The sequence below is a fragment of the Cherax quadricarinatus genome, chromosome 47, assembly GCF_038502225.1.
Source record: "Cherax quadricarinatus isolate ZL_2023a chromosome 47, ASM3850222v1, whole genome shotgun sequence".
Lineage (NCBI taxonomy): Eukaryota > Metazoa > Arthropoda > Malacostraca > Decapoda > Parastacidae > Cherax > Cherax quadricarinatus.
Genome location: NC_091338.1, coordinates 18,933,031 through 18,956,908, shown reverse-complemented (window position 1 = coordinate 18,956,908; position 23,878 = coordinate 18,933,031). Strand labels below are relative to the sequence as shown.

At 44.3% G+C, this 23,878-nt stretch overlaps 1 protein-coding gene across 1 annotated transcript; it reads right to left on the bottom strand.

Annotated features, from left to right (window-relative positions):
• Positions 1–16,656: 16,656 nt before the first annotated feature.
• LOC128705360 (peritrophin-1) lies at positions 16,657–21,130 on the bottom strand. The gene is made up of 3 exons (XM_070094742.1): positions 20,921–21,130; positions 19,797–20,054; positions 16,657–16,934 (listed from the first exon to the last, which is right to left on the bottom strand). Exons 2-3 carry the CDS (start codon positions 20,052–20,054, stop codon positions 16,905–16,907), a joined length of 288 nt encoding a protein of 95 aa, XP_069950843.1. The 5' UTR covers positions 20,921–21,130; the 3' UTR covers positions 16,657–16,904.
• Positions 21,131–23,878: the final 2,748 nt, after the last annotated feature.

The following is a 23,878-nucleotide window of genomic DNA, read 5'->3' as shown; positions in this document are numbered from 1 at the left end:
GCTAGAGTTCTATGACAAGGTAACAAAAGTTACGCAGGAGAGAGAGAGAGAGAGTGTGGAGGGGGAGAGGGATGGGAGGCATGCCTTTCTGTGGACCGTAAATAGGCATTTGATGCCATATCTCACAAGAGATTGGGAAAAAAAAAAACTTTGGAGTCCAGTCCCTGGACCAATTATGTACCTCTGTAATCTTTTGACTACCGCCCACAGGATGGGTATGGGGTGCATAATAAACATATTAAACTTAACTAACTGCATCAAATACCTTCAACACAGACTCTGATAAGTTTAAAACATACTATACCAATAAAGGGATAACCCCAAACAGTTGTCAACTAGTGAGTGTATCTCATGACTTCGTCCAAAAAGACCTAAGCAGGTTAAACCCAACTAAGAGCACAGGCCCTTATAACATCCCGTCTAAGTTCCTAAAAGATGGTGCCTCTGAATTGTCACTCCCTATTGCTCACACAATAAATTTGTCCATTACCACTAATACTAATACTGATGTCAGCATCTATAGGCCTGTTAGCATACACAGTGTAATATCCAAAATTCTTGAGAGGGCGGTATACTGTCAAGTAGTTAAGTACCTTAATGACAACAACATTCTCCATAGTTATCAATCAGATTTTAGAGGATCTTACTCAACCGACACCTCCCTAATTAACCTGAAGGATTACATGAGAACATCGATACTGTCAACCTCAATATATTATGTAAGAAACTTCAAGCTATCGGCACAGGTTCTGTTGATTGGTTTAAGTCCTATCTTAACAACAGGAAACAAATTGTCAAAATCAACAAAACAGAATCAGAACCCCTGCCGATAGCATGCGGAGTTCCCCCAGGTAGTATTCTGGGTCCCTTATAATTCCTTTGTTATGTTAATGACATGTCCATCAGTGTCAAGTGTAAACTCCTACTGTATGCAGATGACAGTGCTCTGTTAGTGTCAGGTAAAGACCCCACAAGGTATAGTTAATGTAATAACACTGGAACTGGAGTCCTGCAGCAAATGGTTAGTAGACAACAAACTATCGTTACACCTCGGGAAAACTGAAGCCATACTCTTTTGCACGAAACATAAACTGAGAAGGGCAAATAATTTTAATGTCCGGTGTAATGGGGAACCCATTACTTTAGTTTCCTCAGTAAAATATCTGGGAATCCCCTTTTACCCATGCATGTCAGGAGAATTGTTAGGGAACAGTGAAGTAAAGAAAGCGAATGCCAGACTGAAGTTCCTCTACAGACAAGAACAGTGTCTACCTATTGAGGCTCGCAGGACCTTATGTCTAGCCCTTGTACAATGTCATATGGACTATGCTTGCTCTTCATGGTACTCTGCCTTGGCAAAAAAAACTGTACGATAGACTGGAAATCACCCAGAACAAAATGGTAAGATTCATCCTGGACCTGGGTCCAAGAGAACATGTAGGCCAGGATGAATTACAACAATTGGATATGTTGAATGTTGATGACAGAGTAAAACAATTGAAGTTAAATCAAGTTTATAAAATTGCTCACAAACAGTGTCCAGAATATCTTGCTGCCAGTTTTGTCAAGGTTGGGAACCAAAGCAATCATAGTACTAGGGGGAGAGAACACAACTTTGTAGCACCCACAGTCAGTGGCCAGGCTTCAAACACCTTTTACTGTATAGCAATAAAGGAATGGAACAGACTGCCTGCACATGTCAAAGCCAGTCATAGCATGAACCAGTTCATGAAGCGAGCCAAAAGGTGCCTAGTGAATGTAGCGTCAGAAAGAGAAGAGAATGATTTTTTATTTTTTAGCTAACACACATGTAATCTTCCCTCATTCTTAGTATATCTCCTTTATAATATAATAAGATATTATCCCCTTTATATTATAACAATAAGGTAAAAGAACCCCATTGGAAATAAGTCACTCTGTCTGATTTTTTTGGGTTATCCCAGGTTCTCTACACATATGCTGCTATGTATGATAATCTATGTAACTGAATAAACTTACTTATTTACTAAAGTGGATTGGGACAGAATATCTCAGAGATGAGAATTAGGAACAAGAGGGCACAGCTGGAGGTTGAAAACTCAGATGAGTCATAGGGATGTTAGGAAGTATTTCTTCAGCTTTAGGGTTGTTAGGAAGTGTAATAATCTGGAAAGTGACATGGTAAAGGCGAAATCCATACTTAGCTTTAAGAAGAGTTACAAGACACTAGAAGCCAGGAGTGAATGAACCTAGTGGACCAAGAGCTGTGAATCGACCTCTGTAACTACATATAGGTGAGTATATATAAGTGAGTAGGTCATAAGTAAATTTATTTAGGTACAGGTAAACAGTACAATTATCCTTCCTAGTTTAACATATATGCAAATTATGGGGTCCTTGTAATATCTTATTATTTAAAGTCTAGCAGTAAGTTACAGTAAGAATCAGTCATGATTATAACCTTAAACGTTAGAACAACTAACTCAATTGTGTGAAAATCAGTTACAAGTTACAGTAAGAATAAAATGAAGTTTAGTTATTTACAGGAACATTATAGAGAGGATCAGTTTACAATAACAGGTACACCAATGATAACTATACAAGAAATCACTCTCCTCCCTTTCTGTAGCTTCATTCATTACGTATCTTTTAGCTCTCTTTCTGAACTGGTTCATTCTAGGACAGTCTTTGACATGATCAAGGAATCCGTTCCATTTCTTATTGCTGTATAATACAAGGTGTTTGAGGCTTCACCATCTACTGTAGGTACTACAACACCCGTGTTCACTTTCCCGTAGTAATATAATGGCTTTGATTCCTAACTTTGACAAACTTGGCAGCAAGTTAGTCTGGACACTGCTTGTGAGCAATTTTATAAACATGATTAAACTCCAGTTGCTTTGCTCTGTCTTCGAAATTCAGTATATCCAGTTGTTGTAATTCATCCTGGAGCACGTCCAGCGTGTCAGCGTGCCTCGTTGTGCTCCCGGTTTTCTCGTGTTTTCACGGTCGCTCTTACGTGCTAGAACTTTAATTTGTGTCATCAATCCTATACGATACATCCCTCTAGCGCCTGGAACCATTCTTGGGCGGAAAACATTATATACTGAGTCAAAAAAGGAGAATTAGTGTGCACTGCGTAGCAGAGTTTACTGCCAGAGGGGAATCATAGGCCTATGTCCCGTGTGGAAAAAAATAATAATAATTGAACTTTTCATGTCAGAGGAAAGAAAGTCTCCCTGATATCATTGAGTATACATAGTGTATAGTGTATAATACAGTGGCTCCCTAGTATATTGATGATAAAGGCTAAAGTGTCATTTGAAAACAGGTGAATTTGTAAATGAAGGGATAAGCCTATAGAGGAAGGTGCCAGAAGTCGCCAGAAACTTACCACAGGTCAGCTGTTTTTAATAATCTTCCTGGCCTGCTAGTGTACTCGCATATAATCTAGTGATACCAGTGAATAGCAGAATACAGTGTTGTAGTAGCAACTAACCAGTATTATAATGGTACTTAGTGGAGTGGAGTGACTTTCATTAGTTTCTTTTCTTGAAATACGAGACGTTACTGTGAATTTCATATAACCTATAGTTACCAGCGGTCGCATTATACACAACGAGAAGCAATTATTACTACAGAAAAAGCGTCCTTCCTCCAAAATTTGCACCAGTCAACTATAGTGATAATATAGCATTTATTGCGGTGGAGACGGAAAAAAAAAAAAAAAAAAAAAAAAATAGAAAAGCCAGATACAGCGATTGATAAACAAGGAGGTGACCGTTCGTCATTGTAGGAGCTGCCAGATATCACCGGCTCTTCAACACGCAAGTTATACTTTTGTATCAGTCAAATCACATATTACTCGGGTAGATAATTTCCAGTAGATCCTTCATGTGTTAGCTCAAATCACCGACCAGTATGTTTTAAATAAGTGACCCACTGATCAGAGCAGATCGACTGGTCCAAACCCTTGACTGGTCCGAACCCTTGACTGGTCCGAACCCGGGACTGGTTTCAAACAGTTTCGTTGGACAATAAAGCAGACTGTAAACGGATGGGGTTGTAGGCGCCCTTATAAACACAAACATTAAAAATCAGGAACGTGACGGTAAGCTGTCCAATATACAAAAAGAGTTAGAAACAGAAATACAAATAGCTAGAGCTTCATTTAAGGTTATTAATATAATATTCAAGAGGTTGCTAGTAGAATTGCAGTAAATCAACCATTCAAATCATTATGAAGCTGTGTGTAGTCTGTGGTCAGTCAAACAAACGGGCCTCCACATGGATAAATTGTCATTTTTGTGGAAATTGGTGTCACGCCCCTTGTGCAGATATCCCAGAACTAGCTACAAGCAGTATTAAAACAGAGAAGTGTTTCTGGGTATGCCCAAATGAGGAAAATCTGTGGACTAAAATCACAAGGGTATTAAAAGAGGACAACATCAAAGCTGCTTTCATAGAAAACCTGGAAGCTTTCTACAACAGATGGGAACATAAAAAGTCTGGGCTGAATGGTACTGCCCTTGATACTGCCCATGTAGTCACAAACTGTAAGGCTGGAGGTGATGTCCTGGGAGACAGTAATAGTAAAGCTGGAGGTGCTGTCCTGGGAGACAGTAATGGTGAAGCTGGAGGTGCTGTCCTGGGAGACAGTAATGGTGAAGCTGGAGGTGCTGTCCTGGGAGACAGAAATGGTGAAGCTGGAGATACTGTCCTGGGAGACAGTAATGGTGAAGCTGGAGATTTTGTCCAGGTAGTCGGGAATTATACGCAGGAAGGAATACATATAAATGACCTCATAGGGGATAGGAGCCATAGTAGGGAAACAAGTGTAGTCAAAGATAAGATAAAACCAATATTGCAAACTAGAAATACCGCAGGAAATAGCAAACAAGAGGACTCCAATAGCAATAGTGAGGATAAATTACCAAAAACAACTGGTGGGAGCTCCATTGTTGGTGCTAGGGAGGATAGAAGTAAGACAGGGAAACATGCACCAACAGGGAATACAGTCACAGAAACCCAAGGCAAGCGGAAACCAAGCCTGTGCACATACTATGCACTTGGTATCTGCTGGCATGGGAAATCTGGAAAAACAGATGGGACGTGCAACTATGACCACCCTAGAAAATGCCATGCCCATATGACAACAGGAAAATGCAAACTCCCTTCCTGTAAGCTTTTTCACCCTGAAATGTGTACCTCTTCAGTACAGGAAAGACTGTGCTATAACTTAAATTGCCAGGCATACCATCTAAAGGGGACAAAAAGATACAAAACATCCAGGCCATGGGAAAACCTGGGTAGCCACAGCCACTCAAGAGGGAGAGGTTTTTTAGTGCCAGGAAGGAAAAAAAACTGGCAGGAAATGGCAGAAATCGTACACCAAATCCAGTCATTCCTGGAGTGGAACCACAGTCGATGGCCTCCACTCCAAACCAACAGATACAGATACTAATGCCGGAAAAAAAATCCCCCCCCAGTACCAACAATACCACCAGTCCAATAACATTCTTCTTTGCAAATATACAGGGTCTAAAGCCAGCAACAAACAACAAAATACCTTTCATCCGTGGACTGCTTGCAGAGGCAAAGGCAATGTTCGCGGCTTTCACTGAGACCCACATAAAGGATCACTTGGACAATGAAATATGGATCCCAGGTTACAACCTATACAGATGTGACAGAGTGAACAGGCAAAAGGGGGGGGGGTTGGCCTGTACATTGCAGAGTCACTTGTTTGCACAGAACTGCTTAATGCCTCAAATGACGTAGTGGAAGTTTTAGCAGTAAAGGTCGAGAACCAAAACCTAGTCATTGTGGTAGTCTACAAGCCTCCGGATGCAACATCCCAGCAATTCCAGGAACAGCTGTTAAAAATTGACCACTGTCTGGAAAATCTTCCAGCTCCTGCACCCAACATCTTGCTCCTGGGGGATTTCAACTTAAGGCACCTAAAATGGAGGAATATAGCAAATAATATTGTTGCAGTAATAACACCAGGAGGCAGCTCTGATGAAAACTCACACTCACACGAGCTTTTAAATCTCTGCACAAAATTCAATTTAAACCAGCAAATAATAGAGCCTACTAGACTGGAGAATACACTAGACCCCATATTCACTAACAATGATGATCTGATAAGAAATGTCACCATATCAAAAACAATATACTCAGATCACAACATAATTGAGGTTCAGACATGTATGCGAAGAGCCCCAGACCGACAAAATGAGACTAGTCACGAGGGAGCATTCACCAAATTCAACTTCAATAACAAAAACATAAAGTGGGACCAAGTAAACCAAGTCCTAACCGTTATAAGCTGGGAAGATATACTAAGCAACACAGACCCAAACTTATGCCTAGAACAGATTAACTCGGTGGCACTCGATGTATGCACAAGGCTTATTCCTCTAAGAAAAAGGAGGAGTAGATGTAAAATAGAAAGAGACAGGCGCTCCCTTTACAGGCGACGGAAAAGAATAACAGAGCGGCTAAAAGAGGTCAATATATCTGAAATGCGCAGGGAGACACTGGTCAGAGAAATAGCAAACATCGAACTTAAGCTAAAAGAATCCTTTAGGAGTCAGGAATCGCGGGAAGAACTAAAAGCTATAAATGAAATCGAAAGAAACCCAAAGTATTTCTTCTCCTATGCCAAATCAAAATCGAGAACAACGCCCAGTATTGGGCCCCTACTTAAACAAGATGGGTCCTACACAGATGACAGCAAGGAAATGAGTGAGGTACTCAAGTCCCAATATGACTCAGTTTTTAGCAAGCCGCTAACCAGACTGAGAGTCGAAGATCAAAATGAATTTTTTATGAGAGAGCCACAAAATTTGATTAACACAAGCCTATCCGATGTTATCCTGACGCCAAATGACTTCGAACAGGCGATAAATGACATGCCCATGCACTCTGCCCCAGGGCCAGACTCATGGAACTCTGTGTTCATCAAGAACTGCAAGAAGCCCCTATCACGAGCCTTTTCCATCCTATGGAGAGGGAGCATGGACACGGGGGTCGTCCCTCAGTTACTAAAAACAACAGACATAGCCCCACTCCACAAAGGGGGCAGTAAAGCAACAGCAAAGAACTACAGACCAATAGCACTAACATCCCATATCATAAAAATCTTTGAAAGGGTCCTAAGAAGCAAGATCACCACCCATCTAGAAACCCATCAGTTACACAACCCAGGGCAACATGGGTTTAGAACAGGTCGCTCCTGTCTGTCTCAGCTACTGGATCACTACGACAAGGTCCTAAATGCACTAGAAGACAAAAAGAATGCAGATGTAATATATACAGACTTTGCAAAAGCCTTCGACAAGTGTGACCATGGCGTAATAGCGCACAAAATGCGCGCTAAAGGAATAACAGGAAAAGTCGGTCGATGGATCTATAATTTCCTCACTAACAGAACACAGAGAGTAGTCGTCAACAGAGTAAAGTCCGAGGCAGCTACGGTGAAAAGCTCTGTTCCACAAGGCACAGTACTAGCTCCCATCTTGTTCCTCATCCTCATATCCGACATAGACAAGGATGTCAGCCACAGCACCGTGTCTTCCTTTGCAGATGACACCCGAATCTGCATGACAGTGTCTTCCATTGCAGACACTGCAAGGCTCCAGGCGGACATCAACCAAATCTTTCAGTGGGCTGCAGAAAACAATATGAAGTTCAACGATGAGAAATTTCAATTACTCAGATATGGTAAACATGAGGAAATTAAATCTTCATCAGAGTACAAAACAAATTCTGGCCACGAAATAGAGCGAAACACCAACGTCAAAGACCTGGGAGTGATTATGTCGGAGGATCTCACCTTCAAGGACCATAACATTGTATCAATCGCATCTGCTAGAAAAATGACAGGATGGATAATGAGAACCTTCAAAACTAGGGAGGCCAAGCCCATGATGACACTCTTCAGGTCACTTGTTCTATCTAGGCTGGAATATTGCTGCACTCTAACAGCACCTTTCAAGGCAGGTGAAATTGCCGACCTAGAAAATGTACAGAGAAATTTCACGGCGCGCATAACGGAGATAAAACACCTCAATTACTGGGAGCGCTTGAGGTTTCTAAACCTGTATTCCCTGGAACGCAGGAGGGAGAGATACATGATTATATACACCTGGAAAATCCTAGAGGGACTAGTACCGAACTTGCACACGAAAATCACTCACTACGAAAGCAAAAGACTTGGCAGACGATGCACCATCCCCCCAATGAAAAGCAGGGGTGTCACTAGCACGTTAAGAGACCATACAATAAGTGTCAGGGGCCCGAGACTGTTCAACTGCCTCCCAGCACACATAAGGGGGATTACCAACAGACCCCTGGCAGTCTTCAAGCTGGCACTGGACAAGCACCTAAAGTCAGTTCCTGATCAGCCGGGCTGTGGCTCGTACGTTGGTTTGCGTGCAGCCAGCAGCAACAGCCTGGTTGATCAGGCGCTGATCCACCAGGAGGCCTGGTCACAGACCGGGCCGCGGGGGCGTTGACCCCCGAAACTCTCTCCAGGTAAACTCCAGGTGGCCTACAACCTACCTTGGACCGGTCCAGGATGAATCTCACCATTTTGTCCTGGATGATTTGTAGTCTTTTTTTTTTTTTAATTAAATCAGAGTACCGTGAAGAACAAAAATAATGTATACGATAATTGTATAAGAGCTAGACATAAGGTCCTGCGAGCTTCAGTAGATAAACACCACCTGTCTATACAGGAATTTTAGCTGGCATTCGCTTTTTTACTACATTATTCACTATTGATAATTATACTTATGTTTACCTGTGCCTAAATAAACTTACAGACGACATCTCCAGAGTACGACAACCAGGAAGTGTTGCTGCCAGGACCACTATATAGACCCTGTGCTGCAGCCACGAATAAGACTTTTATCATCGTAAGACACAGTCGCTCCTCACCTCAAGAAGTAGTGTTCCTTCGATCCCCGTCGGGGAGGGGAACCTATAATCATCGTACCAGCGCCTGACTTACTCCTTCATGATGCTTGCAAACCGTGTAAGGATCAAACCCAACAGTGGAGTAATAAATGACTCTACTAAACTTTCCCTTGCTGCCGCTGTAAAGACTTGCCTACAGGTTAAATTTACAGCCATCCACTCGACGAAAGACTCATTCATCGTCGTCTGTACTGACCATTATGAAGCCTCAAAGCTGATGGCCGACACCTCTATGAAAACCCTCAGAGACCGACAGTTCACCATCCCCCCTACACCATTTCTGATGTACCGAGTGGGGTTATATCCATAACCCCACTCGGTACATCATCAGATGCAGCATTCTTCACCTGACCTCAGCTGGACTATAAATACTCGCGTTCCTTCCACCCCAGGTAGTTCTGTTTGTGACTTGAAAAAGCCCACTGTGTGGGCGAAACGTAGTCAATAAAGGATCACATTATACTGCATTTGTGTTTATATTGCCATTGTGTCGGTATTTTATACCATTTATTTACACCATTTCTGCTTTCTAAACGTTCCGTTTTCGTCAAACGGCTGGACAAACTCGTCACTTCTTTATCGACTGAGTATCTCAAGACCTCTATCGAGGAACAAAATACCTGGGCGTCGATTGAACATATCACCAAAATCCCCAACGCCTCCACAATGATCAAGTTAACCTTCTCCAACATCGATATGGCTACTAGAGCACTGTCTGACGGCCTAGCTATCTCCTTCTATCATATCCATCCAAGTCACATAGAACCCGAATGTTTCGTCCACATCTCGCCATGGAAATAAATGGTTGTCAATAAAGGATCACATTATACTGCATTTGTGTTTATATTTCCACATCTCGCCATGCTGGACCTGCTACTCCTATCACCACTCAACGCCTGACTGTCCTCTGAAAGGGAAAAAGTACTGCACAAACTGCGGTAAAGACGGCCATGACTTCAAGGAATGTTCTACTACCACTACCTCTCCTACCTGCCTCAACTGCAAGGGTACTCACCATACCCTTGCAGCAAAATGCCCTCTACGTAAAGAAGTCCTGTCTAAGAAAATCTTTGAAGAAACAAAGAACAACCCTAAATCGCCAACATACGCCGCCATTGCAAAAATTCAATCAGATACCATCGAACTCCTTCAAGCTACACAACAATAATCTCCACCCAGCCAGTCCCTCTCTGCTCTTCCTGACGCTGCTCCATCCAAGGTGCTATACTGTATGATGTATGCACACCTCACTAATGCTGCAAACCCTGGCTCATTCAACACAACAATCACCTAAACAACATGTCAAACTTCAACTTTCCAGACTCACCACCATCACAAGACCTCCTCAAGCTAATCCCAGACATTGTTAACTTCACTTCAACCCCTGGTCCTACTCGTATCTCTGACCAAGACTCTACTCCAGAACCAACACCACCGTCTACTGCCACCTTTCACCACCCACCACCAGCCCAACAAACCACAACCGACCAACACTCCCTGTCTCCTCTCATCACAGTCACAGAAGACGAAATAGAACCAGAACATTATGAACAACCCTCGGACGACGACGAAGTAGTAGTCGAAGAAATAACCGAAGAAGAAACCACAGGCAACCGTTACCTAAGCCAAGCCTTTAATGGGTCTCTAACCTTCTACACCACCCCCAACCTCCCAACCGAAATGAGCGCAGCTGATATGCTCCACTTAATGAAAGAGGGAGCTGTTAAGTACACCTGCACCAAACCTCACCAAATTCCTTTTGAAAACGCACTATCTTACCTCGTGACGAATCTGAAATGCTCCAACAAGGAATGCAACTATTCCACATGTCTAAGAGAGACTTCAAAAGACTCAAGAGTGGCTCCATCACCAACGAAGTGTAGCCAAACACACAACACACTTCCGCAACACACAACCTGAGCCTCCCGACTCCTGACGTCCTAACCAACTCTTCACCTTAGCCTGAAGCATATCAGCTAGCGAGCACTGTCTGCAGCTTGCTCTCTCCTCTATGCCATCAACATGCCCTCTCTACACTGCCTCGCAGTGCCACGCAGCTGGGTTAAGCCGTGGCTCTATTTCTACAACTAAGAACACTCCTCTCCAGCGCTATTCTTCGTCTGTCCCGTCTTCCCCGCTCATCCCATTGGGATCTTACCTGAACTTGTTCGTTCGTTCGAGGTCCTCTCCAGACGTACGATAATCACCTATTGTTACTTATTAGGTTATTATTGTTTTTAACTAGCTATGAGACATCACTCTCTCCATACCATCATGAATCAGGAAACAAGCAGTACAACGCAGGTAGGTGAGTTAAGTAGGTTGAGAAACCTGGCGATACAACAGCAGTCTGAGTCTTTAGTTAAACTCTTATAACAACACTGCAGATGATAAGCGTTATCACAGCTGGGAAGCAAGCGAGATACCATATAAAGGAAATACAGTCATAAACTTACAGGTAGGCTTTTAGCGGGGCCGAAATTAACAGAAACATTCTCGTAAACTCGCCAGACGATGCTCTCACACATGCATGGACGGACACACAAATATATGCAGTTAAATAGATGTGTAAACAGAGAAGATGCGTCTTGATAATTGCAAGATCACTCAGTAAGTTCACACACCCACACTCTCACCCACAGACATACGCACACACACAATAACGACCTAGTAACGATGCATAAAGTGGCGGGCCAGGAGCTAAAACTCTAACTCTGCAACCACAAATAGGTGAGTATACACATACCTCAGTAAGGAATCGTTCAAGACTCTGTACACCGTGTACGTCAGGCCCATACTGGCGTATGAAGCACCAGTTTGGAACCTACATCTTGTCAATCACGTCAAGAAATTAGAGAAAGTGGTTTGCAACAAGGCTGGTTCCAGAGCTACGGGGAATGTCCCCACCGTGTTAAGCGAGAGCTTCACACGGTGGGGGTAGGGGTGAGTGTGAGGGTGTGGTGGGGGTGTTGGGAGTGTGGGTGAGTGTCAGGGTGTGGTGCGGGTGTTGGGAGTGGGGGTGAGAGTGAGGGGGTGGTGGGGGTGAGTGTGAGGGGGTGGTGGGGGTGAGTGTGAGGGGGGGTGGGGGTGAGTGTGAGGGGGGGGAGTGAGTGTGAGGGGGTGGTGGGGGTGAGTGTGAGGGGGTGGTGGGGGTGTTGGGAGTGGGGTGGAGGTGATGGGTGATGAGGTTGGAGTGTTTAATTAAAGGGGTGGTGGGAGTGGGGTGGGGGTTTGTGGGTGGCGGGGGAAGTGCTAATATGACCAAATGTTAATTTTGAAATATTAACAGTAAGTGTTAACAAGTGTCTGTAAGACAGTTGTATCAAGTGTTGTTAAGTGGGTTGAGACGATAACCATTATTAGCCGATACCGATACCAACAAAATCAGGGGATACCAATCGATTCCGACACCAAATGAGGTAGAGCAGCACTTGGAGCCCAAACACTACCTGGGGCCCCTGCACCACCTGGGCCCCAAGCACCTGCCGGGCCCCAAGCACTACCTGTGGCCCCTGCACCAGCTGGGCCCCAAGCACTACCTGTGGCCCCTGCACCAGCTGGGCCCCAAGTACTACCTGGGGCCCGTGCACCAGCTGGGCCCCAAGCACTACCTGTGGCCCCTGCACCTGCTGAGCCTCAAGCACTACCTGTGGCCCCTGCACCAGCTGGGCCCCAAGCACTACCTGTGGCCCGTGCACCAGCTGGGCCCCAAGCACTACCTGGGGCCCCTGCACCAGCTGGGCCCCAAGCACTACCTGTGGCCCCTGCACCAGCTGGGCCCCAAGCACTACCTGTGGCCCCTGCACCAGCTGGGCCCCAAGCACTACCTGGGGCCCGTGCACCAGCTGGGCCCCAAGCACTACCTGTGGCCCCTGCACCAGCTGAGCCTCAAGCACTACCTGTGGCCCCTGCACCAGCTGGGCCCCAAGCACTACCTGTGGCCCGTGCACCAGCTGGGCCCCAAGCACTACCTGGGGCCCCTGCACCAGCTGGGCCCCAAGCACTACCTGTGGCCCCTGCACCAGCTGGGCACCAAGCACTACCTGGGGCCCCAAGCACCAGCTGGTCCCAAAGCACTACCTGGGGCCCGTGCACCAGCTGGACCCCAAGCACTACCTGGGGCCCCTGCACCAGCTGGGCCCGAAGCACTACCTGTGGCCCCTGCACCAGCTGGGCCCCAAGCACCAGCTGGGCCCGAAGCACCACCTGTGGCCCCTGCACCAGCTGGGCCCCAAGCACCAGCTGGGCCCCAAGCACTACCTGGGGCCCCTGCGCCAGCTGGGTCCCAAGCACTACCTGGGGCCCGTGCACCAGCTGGGCCCCAAGCACTACCTGTGGCCCCTTCACCAGCTGAGTCCCAAGCACCAGCTGGGCCCCAAGCACCAGCTGGGCTTCAAGCACTACCTGTGGCCCCTGCACCAGCTGGGCCCCAAGTACTGCCTGTGGCCTCTGCACCAGCTGGGCCCCAAGCACCAGCTGGGCCCCAAGCACTACCTGTGGCCCCTGCACCAGCTGGGCCCCAAGTACTACCTGTGGCCCCTGCACCAGCTGGGCCCCAAGCACTACCTGTGGCCCCTGCACCAGCTGGGCCCCAAGCACCAGCTGGGCCCCAAGCACTACCTGTGGCCCCTGCACCAGCTGGGCCCCAAGCACTACCTGTGGCCCGTGCACCAGCTGGGCCCCAAGCACCAGCTGGGCCCCAAGTACTACCTGGGGCCCATGCACCAGCTGGGCCCCAAGCACTACCCGGGGCCCGTGCACCAGCTGGGCCCCAAGCACCAGCTGGGCCCCAAGCACTACCTGTGGCCCCTGCACCAGCTGGACCCCAAGCACCAGCTGGGCCCCAAGCACTACCTGGGGACCCTGCACCAGCTGGGCCCCAAGCACTACCTGGGGCCCCTGCACCAGCTGGGCCCCAAGCACTACCTGGGGCCCCTGCACAGCTGGGCCCCAAGCACCAGCTGGGCCCCAAGCACTACCTGGGGCCCGTGCACCAGCTGGGCCCCAAGCACCAGCTGGGCCCCAAGCACTACCTGTGGCCCCTGCACCAGCTGGGCCCCAAGCACTACCTGTGGCCCCTGCACCAGCTGGGCCCCAAGCACTACCTGGGGCCCCTGCACCAGCTGGGCCCCAAGCACTACCTGTGGCCCTTGCACCAGCTGGGCCCCAAGCACCAGCTGGGCCCCAAGCACTACCTGGGGCCCTTGCACCAGCTGGGCCCCAAGCACCAGCTGGGCCGCAAGCACTACCTGGGGCCCCTGCACAGCTGGGCCCCAAGCACTACCTGGGGCCCGTGCACCAGCTGGGCCCCACCGAGTTATCGTAGCATCATCTACCATCATGGGAAGACGAGTTACACAGGAAAGATGACAGTCTTGGTTCCCTGGGAATTATTTATATGATTTAATAATTCTTTAATATAATGATTATTTTTTCTTATTTATTGAGACTAATTCATTGATGAAGATTATACCTGGGGATACTTTGTGAACGTGAAGGGTATACCTGGGGATACTTTGTGAACGTGAAGGGTATACCTGGGGATACTTTGTGAACGTGAAGGGTATACCTGGGGATACTTTGTGAACGTGAAGGGTATACCTGGGGATACTTTCTGAAGGTGAAGGGTATACCTGGGGATACTTTGTGAACGTGAAGGGTATACCTTGGGATACTTTTTGAAGGTGAAGGATATGCCTGGGGATACTATGTGAACGTGAAGGGTATACCTGGGGATACTTTGTGAACGTGAAGGGTATACCTGGGGATACTTTCTGAAGGTGAAGGGTATACCTGGGGATACTTTGTGAACGTGAAGGGTATACCTGGGGATACTTTGTGAACGTGAAGGGTATACCTGGGGAAAATTTGTTAACGTGAAGGGTATACCTGGGGATACTTTTTGAAGGTGAAGGGTATACCTGGGGATACTTAGTGAACGTGAAGGGTATACCTGGGGACACTTTGAAGGTGAAGGATATACTTGGGGATACTTTTTGAACGTGAAGGGTATACCTGGGGATACTTTCTGAAGGTGAAGGGTATACCTGGGGATACTTTGTGAACGTGAAGGGTATACCTGGGGATACTTTGTGAACGTGAAGGGTATACCTGGGGATACTTTGTGAACGTGAAGGGTATACCTGGGGATACTTTGTGAACGTGAAGGGTATACCTGGGGATACTTTGTGAACGTGAAGGATATACCTGGTGATACTTTCTGAAGGTGAAAGGTATACCTGGGGATACTTTGTGAACGTGAAGGGTATACCTGGCTATACTTTTTGAAGGTGAAGGGTATACCTTGGGATACTTTGTGAACGTGAAAATTATACCTGGGGATACTTTGTGAACGTGAAGGGTATACCTGGGGATACTTTGTGAACGTGAAGGGTATACCTGGGGATACTTTCTGAAGGTGAAGGGTATACCTGAGGATACTTTGTGAACGTGAAGGGAATGCCTGGGGACACTTTTTGAAGGTGAAGGGTATACCTGGGGATACTGTGTGAAGGTGAAGGGTATACCTGGGGATACTTCCTCAGGGTGAGAGGTGTGGGGTATACCTGGTCGAGACTTAGGTCCTGGCGGGGCCTGGAGCTAAGTCTCGATCCCTGCAACCACAATTGAGTACGCATATTGTATATATATATGTATATATATATATGTATATATATATATATATATATATATATATATATATATATATATATATATATATGCATATATATATATATATATATATATATATATATATATATATGTATATATATATATATTCATATATATATATTCATATATATATATATATATATATATATATATATATATATATATATATATATATATAAATATATATATATATATATATGAATATATATATATATATATATATATATATATATATATATATATATATATATATATATATATATATATTCATATATATATATTCATATATATATATATATATATATATATATATATATATATATATATTCAAGGTAGTAGGTTGGTAGACAGCAACCGCCCAGGGAGGTACTACCGTCCTGCCAAGTGAGTGTAAAACGAAAGCCTGTAATTGTTTTACATGATGGTAGGATTGCTGGTGTCCTTTTTTCTGTCTCATGAACATGCAAGATTTCAGGTACGTCTTGCTACTTCTACTTACACTTAGGTCACACTACACATACATGTACAAGCACATATATACACACCCCTCTGGGTTTTCTTCTATTTTCTTTCTAGTTCTTATTCTTGTTTATTTCCTCTTATCTCCATGGGGAAGTGGAACAGAATTCTTCCTCCGTAAGCCATGCGTGTTGTAAGAGGCAACTAAAATGCCGGGAGCAAGGGGCTAGTAACCTCTTCTCCTGTATATATTACTAAATGTAAAAGGAGAAACTTTCGTTTTTCCTTTTGGGCCACCCCGCCTCGGTGGGATACGGCCGGTGTGTTGAAAGAAAGAAGAAAGAAGATATATATATATATATATATATATATATATATATATATATATATATATATATACATATATACATATATATATATATATATACATATATACATATATATATATATATATATATATATATAATTATTTTTTCGTAAGTGGGAGATTTAGCGTGAAAGCGTGAAATTTAGCAAAAGGATTTTATTTAATTTTCATTGAGTTTTGGAATAAGAAAAATATTGTCAGGGGGGAAACTTTATTATCATACAGAGTGAAAATAAAGGTTTTTCTAAACACGATCACTCTTCACATAACTGAGAGCTGTTCCTACTCATAAACCAACATAGTTTAATATAAATCATTTACCAAAGCAAATAAATTATGCTAAATATGTACTGAGAAATGAAAGCTGGTATCAGTAGTGAAGGTTGTTAGAGAGTGAAGGTTTAGTCTGCTGGAGTGTGGAGGAGGACGATGGAAACTCTTCTTATGGAACAGGTCGCGTGCCACAGTCCACCTGAGAGATACAAACACAAGGTTAACAGCAACACCAGTCAATCTAGTTATATTAAGCTCAAGTGTCATATTGTAAACAAGAGCCTCGTCTTTCTCTTCAGCTGTAAATATTGTCAACAAGAGCCTCGTCTTTCTCATCAGCTGTAAATATTATCAATGTTAAGAGAAATATAACATTTTGTTAGTACGTTCCACAAAAAAACAAAGTTTCTCGCATATCCATTTTCCGTAAAAGTGTAAAAAATAAAAAAATTACTTTCATTAGTTGTTCTCACAGTATAGACGCTTTGTTACTCTCTCACTTGATTCACAAGTTCCTATAAGTGGATCTGACATAGATTTAATAAGTTATGGGCTACCAACAGGAGGAAGCAATCACATGCTACTCAAATTTAAAAACTTTGTAGATACAGAAGCGGAGAACAGAATAGGGACAAATAGTAAACCAAATTACAGAAGATGGGACTATGCAGACATGAGAGATTTTCTAAATGGAATACAGTGGGACATGGAATTGAAAGAACAGCCGACGAGATGTTGGATGACCTCACCAGAAAGTGCCTGGATTCAACAGTGAACTTTGTACCTAACAAGTGTGAGAAGGCAAGATACTGAAAGAGCCGCAGGATTAATCAGAGCTGCAAAGAGATCAAGGGAAGGTGCAAACGACTGTGGAAAAATAACAATGCAGAGGATGAAAGAGAATGAGGAGGCAAACAGACTAGCGAGGAATGACCATGCAAAGATACAAAAAGAAGCAGATCATCAGTTTGAGAATGATACAGCAGCAAACGTCAAATAAATGGAGACAATGTTACACAGTCACGTATGATGGTTGGTTACTCACGGAAGAAGATACAGACGTTTACAAGGAATTAAACAGTTGATTTAAGAAGATATTCACTGAAGAAAAAGAATGTTGCCAGAATGCAGGGTTGTAAGGGTTAATCAGTATATACTAGATATCATTCATATACCAAAAGAGGAACTGATGAAGCTACTAAAAGAGTTACACATTAAATGCCATGAGACCTGATGGAATATCATCATGGGTACTGTAAAGACTGGAAGAAGTGTGTGAACCCATAGCAACGATCTACAACGTGTCCCCGGAGAACGGGAAACCTTCCAGACAACTGAAACACAGCAATATACAGCACTATAGAAACAGGATGACAGACAAGAGGCAGGGAATTATAGGCCACTGTCACTGATATATATACTACCCACAGTATTGTAAAAGATTGGTGAAGCATCTAGAAGGGTGGAATTTTTTTTTTTACAGAGTATCAGCATGGATTTCGAGGAGGTATATCTTGCTTCACTAACCTACTGGACTTTTACAACAAAATAATAGAAATCAAGGACGAAGACAGGGATGGGTAGACTGTATATTTTTAGATTTTAGGAAAGCATATGACTCGCCAGTTAGTGGAATGTGTGAAGTCCTACAGAGGATCAAGAAGTACGTAACAAACAGAAGACAGAGGGTGATGGTATGGTCAGTTGCTTTATATTGGGAAAGTGTAAGAAGTGGGGTTCCCAAGGATCAGTTCTATGATCTTTATTATTCGTATCAAACGTAAATGACGTACTAAAGGAGACAGAATTATATGTTTCTTTGTTTCCTGATAACTTAAACCAATGGGAAGAATACAAATGAATGAAGATACAGGCTAAGAGTAAGCTTAGACAAACTGAAATAATGGTTAAAGAAAAGGTTACTGAAATTTAACCCAATCAAGTGTAAAGTCATAAAATCCACTTGTGTACTTAAATGTAAGAGATCGGCAACGAGTTTATTTTCATCAGTGAATTTATTCGAGTCTTCCAACTTGCTGAGTCTAGGGAGAAAATCTTGAGTACAGGGCTATACTGATACTGTATCATCAACATACACTGATAGGCCTGCCGTCTAAGGGATCAGGACCTGACTGACAGCTGTATAATTAATTGACTGAGGACGACATTTCTCTCTGTGTATAGAGTTTTGTCAAGATGAGATTTGACAAAGCTCTACACAGAGCGAAATTTTGTCCCATCTTTAAAGTTTGTTCTGTAACACATATGTTCCTCACTATTGTTGTAGTACGCTTTCAAAAATATTTTTTTCAACATTTTGTTAATCTTAATGTTGAGTTTCTCAAGAGCAAGAGTTTTATGGGACAACGTTATCCCTCATAATAAAAGTTTGTTCCATAATTGTCTCTTGTTCATTACTCTGCTGTATCCAGGTCTTCAAGATCTTGTTTACGTCAATATCGTTAATTACAGAAAAAAATTTTTATGAAAGAGAGAAATAGCCTCTTTTTTTTCAAGATAACATCAGGGTCAGATTTTTAATTTTTTTTATGTGCTTATACTAATATTTTTTGAATCACTGTAAGAGCTGGTAAATCCTGAGAGTCAATTAGATGTATCAAATTTCAGTAGTCACGTGATAATGACCCAAGATCGATCGAAAAGTCTTCTTTACTTTGCTCTTCAATTTGTGGGTTGTCTGTTCATCCTCGGTGTTGATGTTTTTTTATTCTTCAATGGATTCTTTTTCGTTTCTTTTAATCGGGGAAAACGCTAAACCTGTAAGGGGGTTACACAAATAACCCGCACATAGAAGAGAGGAGCTTACGGCGACGTTTCGGTCCGACTTGGACCATTTACAAAGTCACACTAACTGGTCTGCTAAAACTGTCTTTCTTACTTCCAACTTTAACAGTCGCCGTGCAGGTGTTCAGAGTATCGTGTTTACATTATGTTGGTAGTTAAAGGTGTTCAGGGTATCGTGCTTACATTATGTTGGTAGTTACAGGTGTTCAGGGTATCGTGTTTACGTTGAGTGGAGAGTTACAGGTATTTCCCTTACATTTTCTGGATAATTGCAGGTTTTCAGGTCATCGTCCCAGAGAAGGGTGCCGGGGCATTGTTTCTCCCAGGCCAGACCATCATAGGAGCACTTGCAGAACTTGGAACAATCATCGGGAAAAGCGTAGAGCTCAGGAAATTCCCCGAGCTCCGGTGGGCATAGGGCAGAGACCTCCTCCGGGCACAGCGTTGGTGGCTTTTGTGTGGTGGCGGCGGCTGCCAGCAGTGTCCCCGTCACTAGTAGAAAGCAAGTCCTCATCTGTTAAAAAGGGAGTCTTATGGAGGGTGAGAAGTGGGGGAGAGGATGAAGGGACAAGGAAGAGGGTAGGACAAAAATAGGACAAGAAAGGGAATGAGATAAGGATGAACACAGTATAAGGAAAGGGGCAGTATAAAGTGTTGAGCTATTATTTATATATGTTGCCAGGTTAAGATCCAGTTTACCAGGGACAAAACACTCCAACCAGTGTTTTAAACTAACAACCAGTGTTTTAAACTAACAACCAGTGTTTCAAACTAACAACCAGTGTTTTAAACTAACAACCAGTGTTTTAAACTAACAACCAGTGTTTTAAACTAACAACCAGTATTTTAAACTAACAACCAGTGTTTTAAACTAACAACCAGTGTTTTAAACTAACAACCAATGTTTTAAACTAACAACCAGTGGTTTAAACTAACATCCAGTGTTTTAAACTAACAAACTATCCCAAGTACACAAGGGGTGTAACAGCTATGTAAACTATCCAAGGTATACCAAGGTGTACAGGAATTACACTAAACCATTCAAGGTATAATAAACTTCCTAGGGGGTAAAAGACAGTGTAGGACCTGTGACAAACCATTCTAGGACCTACTAAACCATCCGGGACGTAGATGTGAATAATGAAGAACATTAGTGAGATTAACTTGATAATGAGAAAATGACAATTACTTCTTCCTTCTAACATTTCAGTCACTCACCTTCCTGGCTGTGTTTCTAGGTTCCTGTCCTTGACCCACCACTGAGACACTCACCTTCCTGGCTGTGTTTCTAGGTTCCTGTCCTTGACCCACCACTGAGACACTCACCTTCCTGGCTGTGTTTCTAGGTTCCTGTCCTTGACCCACCACTGAGACACTCACCTTCCTAGCTGTGTTTCTAGGTTCCTGTCCTTGACCCACCACTGGGACACTCACCTTCCTGGCTGTGTTTCTAGGTTCCTGTCCTTGACCCACCACTGAGACACTCACCTTGCTGGCTGTGTTTCTAGGTTCCTGTCCTTGACCCACCACTGAGACACTCACCTTGCTGGCTGTGTTTCTAGGTTCCTGTCCTTGACCCACCACTGAGACACTCACCTTCCTGGCTGTGCTTCTAGGTTCCAGTGCTTAACTCACCACTGAGACACTCACCTTGCTGGCTGTGCTTCTAGGCTCTTGTCCTTGACCCACGACTGTGACACTCACCTTGGTGGCTGTGCTTCTAGGTTCCTGACCTTGACCCACCACTGAGACACTCACCTTCCTGGCTGTGCTTCTAGGTTCCTGTCCTTGACCCACCACTGTGACGCTCACCTTGCTGGCTGTGCTTCTAGGTTCCTGTCCTTGACCCACCACTGAGACACCTTCCTGGCTGTGCTTCTAGGTTCCATTGCTTGACTCACCACTGAGACACTCACCTTTCTGGCTGTGCTTCTAGGTTCCAGTGCTTAACTCACCACTGAGACACCTTCCTGGCTGTGCTTCTAGGTTCCATTGCTTGACTCACCACTGAGACACTCACCTTCCTGGCTGTGCTTCTAGGTTCCAGTGCTTAACTCACCACTGAGACACTCACCTTGCTGGCTGTACTTCTAGGTTCCTGTCCTTGACCCACTACTGAGACACTCACCTTTCTGGCTGTGCTTCTAGGTTCCAGTGCTTAACTCACCACTGAGACACTCGCCTTGCTGGCTGTGCTTCTAGGTTCCAGTGCTTGACTCACCACTGAGACACTCACCTTCCTGGCTGTGCTTCTAGGTTCCTGTTCTTGACCCACCACTGAGACACCTTCCTGGCTGTGCTTCTAGGTTCCAGTGCTTGACTCACCACTGAGACACTCACCTTCCTGGCTGTGCTTCTAGGTTCCAGTGCTTAACTCACCACTGAGACACTCACCTTGCTGGCTGTGCTTCTAGGTTCCTGTCCTTGACCCACCACTGAGACACTCACCTTGCTGGCTGTGCTTCTAGGTTCCTGTCCTTGACCCAACACTGAGAGACCTTCCTGGCTGTGCTTCTAGGTTCCAGTGCTTAACTCACCACTGAGACACTCACCTTCCTGGCTGTGCTTCTAGGTTCCAGTGCTTGACTCGCCATCACCTGCTCTCATATATACGTCACTGAGTTTGGGAATCACCATCTGAAGACGAATATTTTTCTCTTCCAACACCGAGCATTCTTATTTTTATGATTACCGTAAGTCACGAGGCACGCTTATGTCCCGGTGTTATCTTGTGCCATGAACCACCAGACATGCTTGTGTTACCATGTTATCTTGTGCCATGAACCACCTGACACGCTCGTGTTACGGTGTTATCTTGTGTCATGGAGCGCGAGGCACGCTTGTCTCCGTGTAATCATGCTTGTGTTATCTTGTAGAATGAGTCCTATGGCATGCTTGTGTTATCTTGTAAAATGAGTCCCCTGACATGCCTGTGTTATCTTGCAGAATGAGTCCCCTGGCATGCTTGTGTTATCTTGCAAAATGAGTCCCCTGACATGCTTGTGTTATCTTGTAGAATGAGTCCCCTATCATGCTTGTGTTGTAGAATGACTCCCGTGGCATGCTTGTGTTACCTCCTAGAATGAGTCTCCTGACATGCTTGTGTTATCTTGCAGAATGAGTCCCCTAGCATGCTTGTGTTATCTTGCAGAATGAGTCCCCTAGCATGCTTGTGTTATCTTGCAGAATGGTCTAGCAGGCACGATGCTTCTTAAGTTACTTTAATCATGGAGTTAACACTGAAGGCAATGAGGACACATTGAGCTTAGGAATGGGAGGCATTTAGATCTCTCCAATGATAGGGAGGTTAAGTCCACTTTCTGAATCAAGAGTCTCTCACCGGCATCAAGGCAACTTCCCTGAGGGGATGCTACCAGTAAGACTGGGGAGGATAAGAGTCTATAAGACAACACAGCATTATCTGCATTCCCACACTAGTATGCTTGTTACCTACATTCCCACACTAGTATGCTTGTTACCTGCATTCCCACACTAGTATGCTTGTTACCTACATTCCCACACTAGTATGCTTGTTACCTACATTCCCACACATGTATGCTTGTTGCCTACATTCCCACACTAGTATGCTTGTTACCTACATTCCCACACATGTATGCTTGTTGCCTACATTCCCACACTAGTATGCTTGTTACCTACATTCCCACACATGTATGCTTGTTGCCTACATTCCCACACATGAATGCTTGTTACACCAGGCATACTAGTGTGGACGAGGTATTAACACAACACTTGAGAGACACTGTTGGGATTGTCGTCCTATTTTACTGAATATGTAATTCAGTGGGATACCCTTGCATCTTTGTCAAACACTTAGCATTTATTAAACGCCTTAGCAGGGCCACTGTGATAGTTGCACCTTGGAGAATATCGAATAAACAATGCATTACCAAATCAACCGGACTGTGATTTATATGTTGGACTACGTACGGCCAGCAGTAGCAGCCATGTTAACTAAGCACTGATACACCGGGAGGTTTGGTCAATTACTGGGCTGCGGGGGCGTAAATCAAAGGAACACCCTCCATGTAGACTCCAGGTAGTGGCTATATTAAGGGCAAAGGCCATCTTGTGTCAAAGAGGTCGACACTTTCCAGGGATTTTCTACTCTTAGTAGTTTGATTCTTCTCTGGACATTGTCATCGATTTACTTTGGTGTTGCTCTTAGTTTATCGACCCCTATCTTCGCCGAACACAGGTTTGTCTATGGTAAAACATTGCCAGATCAACTAAATCTTCATTGTTTCATTTGTTGAAGAAAAAAGGAAAGAAAATATGACAAAGTCAACAATTCTACCAAACAAAGACTCGTTACAGCGT

What these genes read in the sequence shown, in the direction of transcription:
- LOC128705360 (XM_070094742.1), bottom strand. Translation starts at nt 20,054, where the DNA reads ATGAGGACTTGCTTTCTACTAGTGACGGGGACACTGCTGGCAGCCGCC. An exon ending in CCTGCAATTATCCAGAAAAT is followed by an intron (nt 16,935 to 19,796) that starts GTAAGGGAAATA and finishes TGTATCTCTCAG; the next exon opens with GTGGACTGTGGCACGCGACC.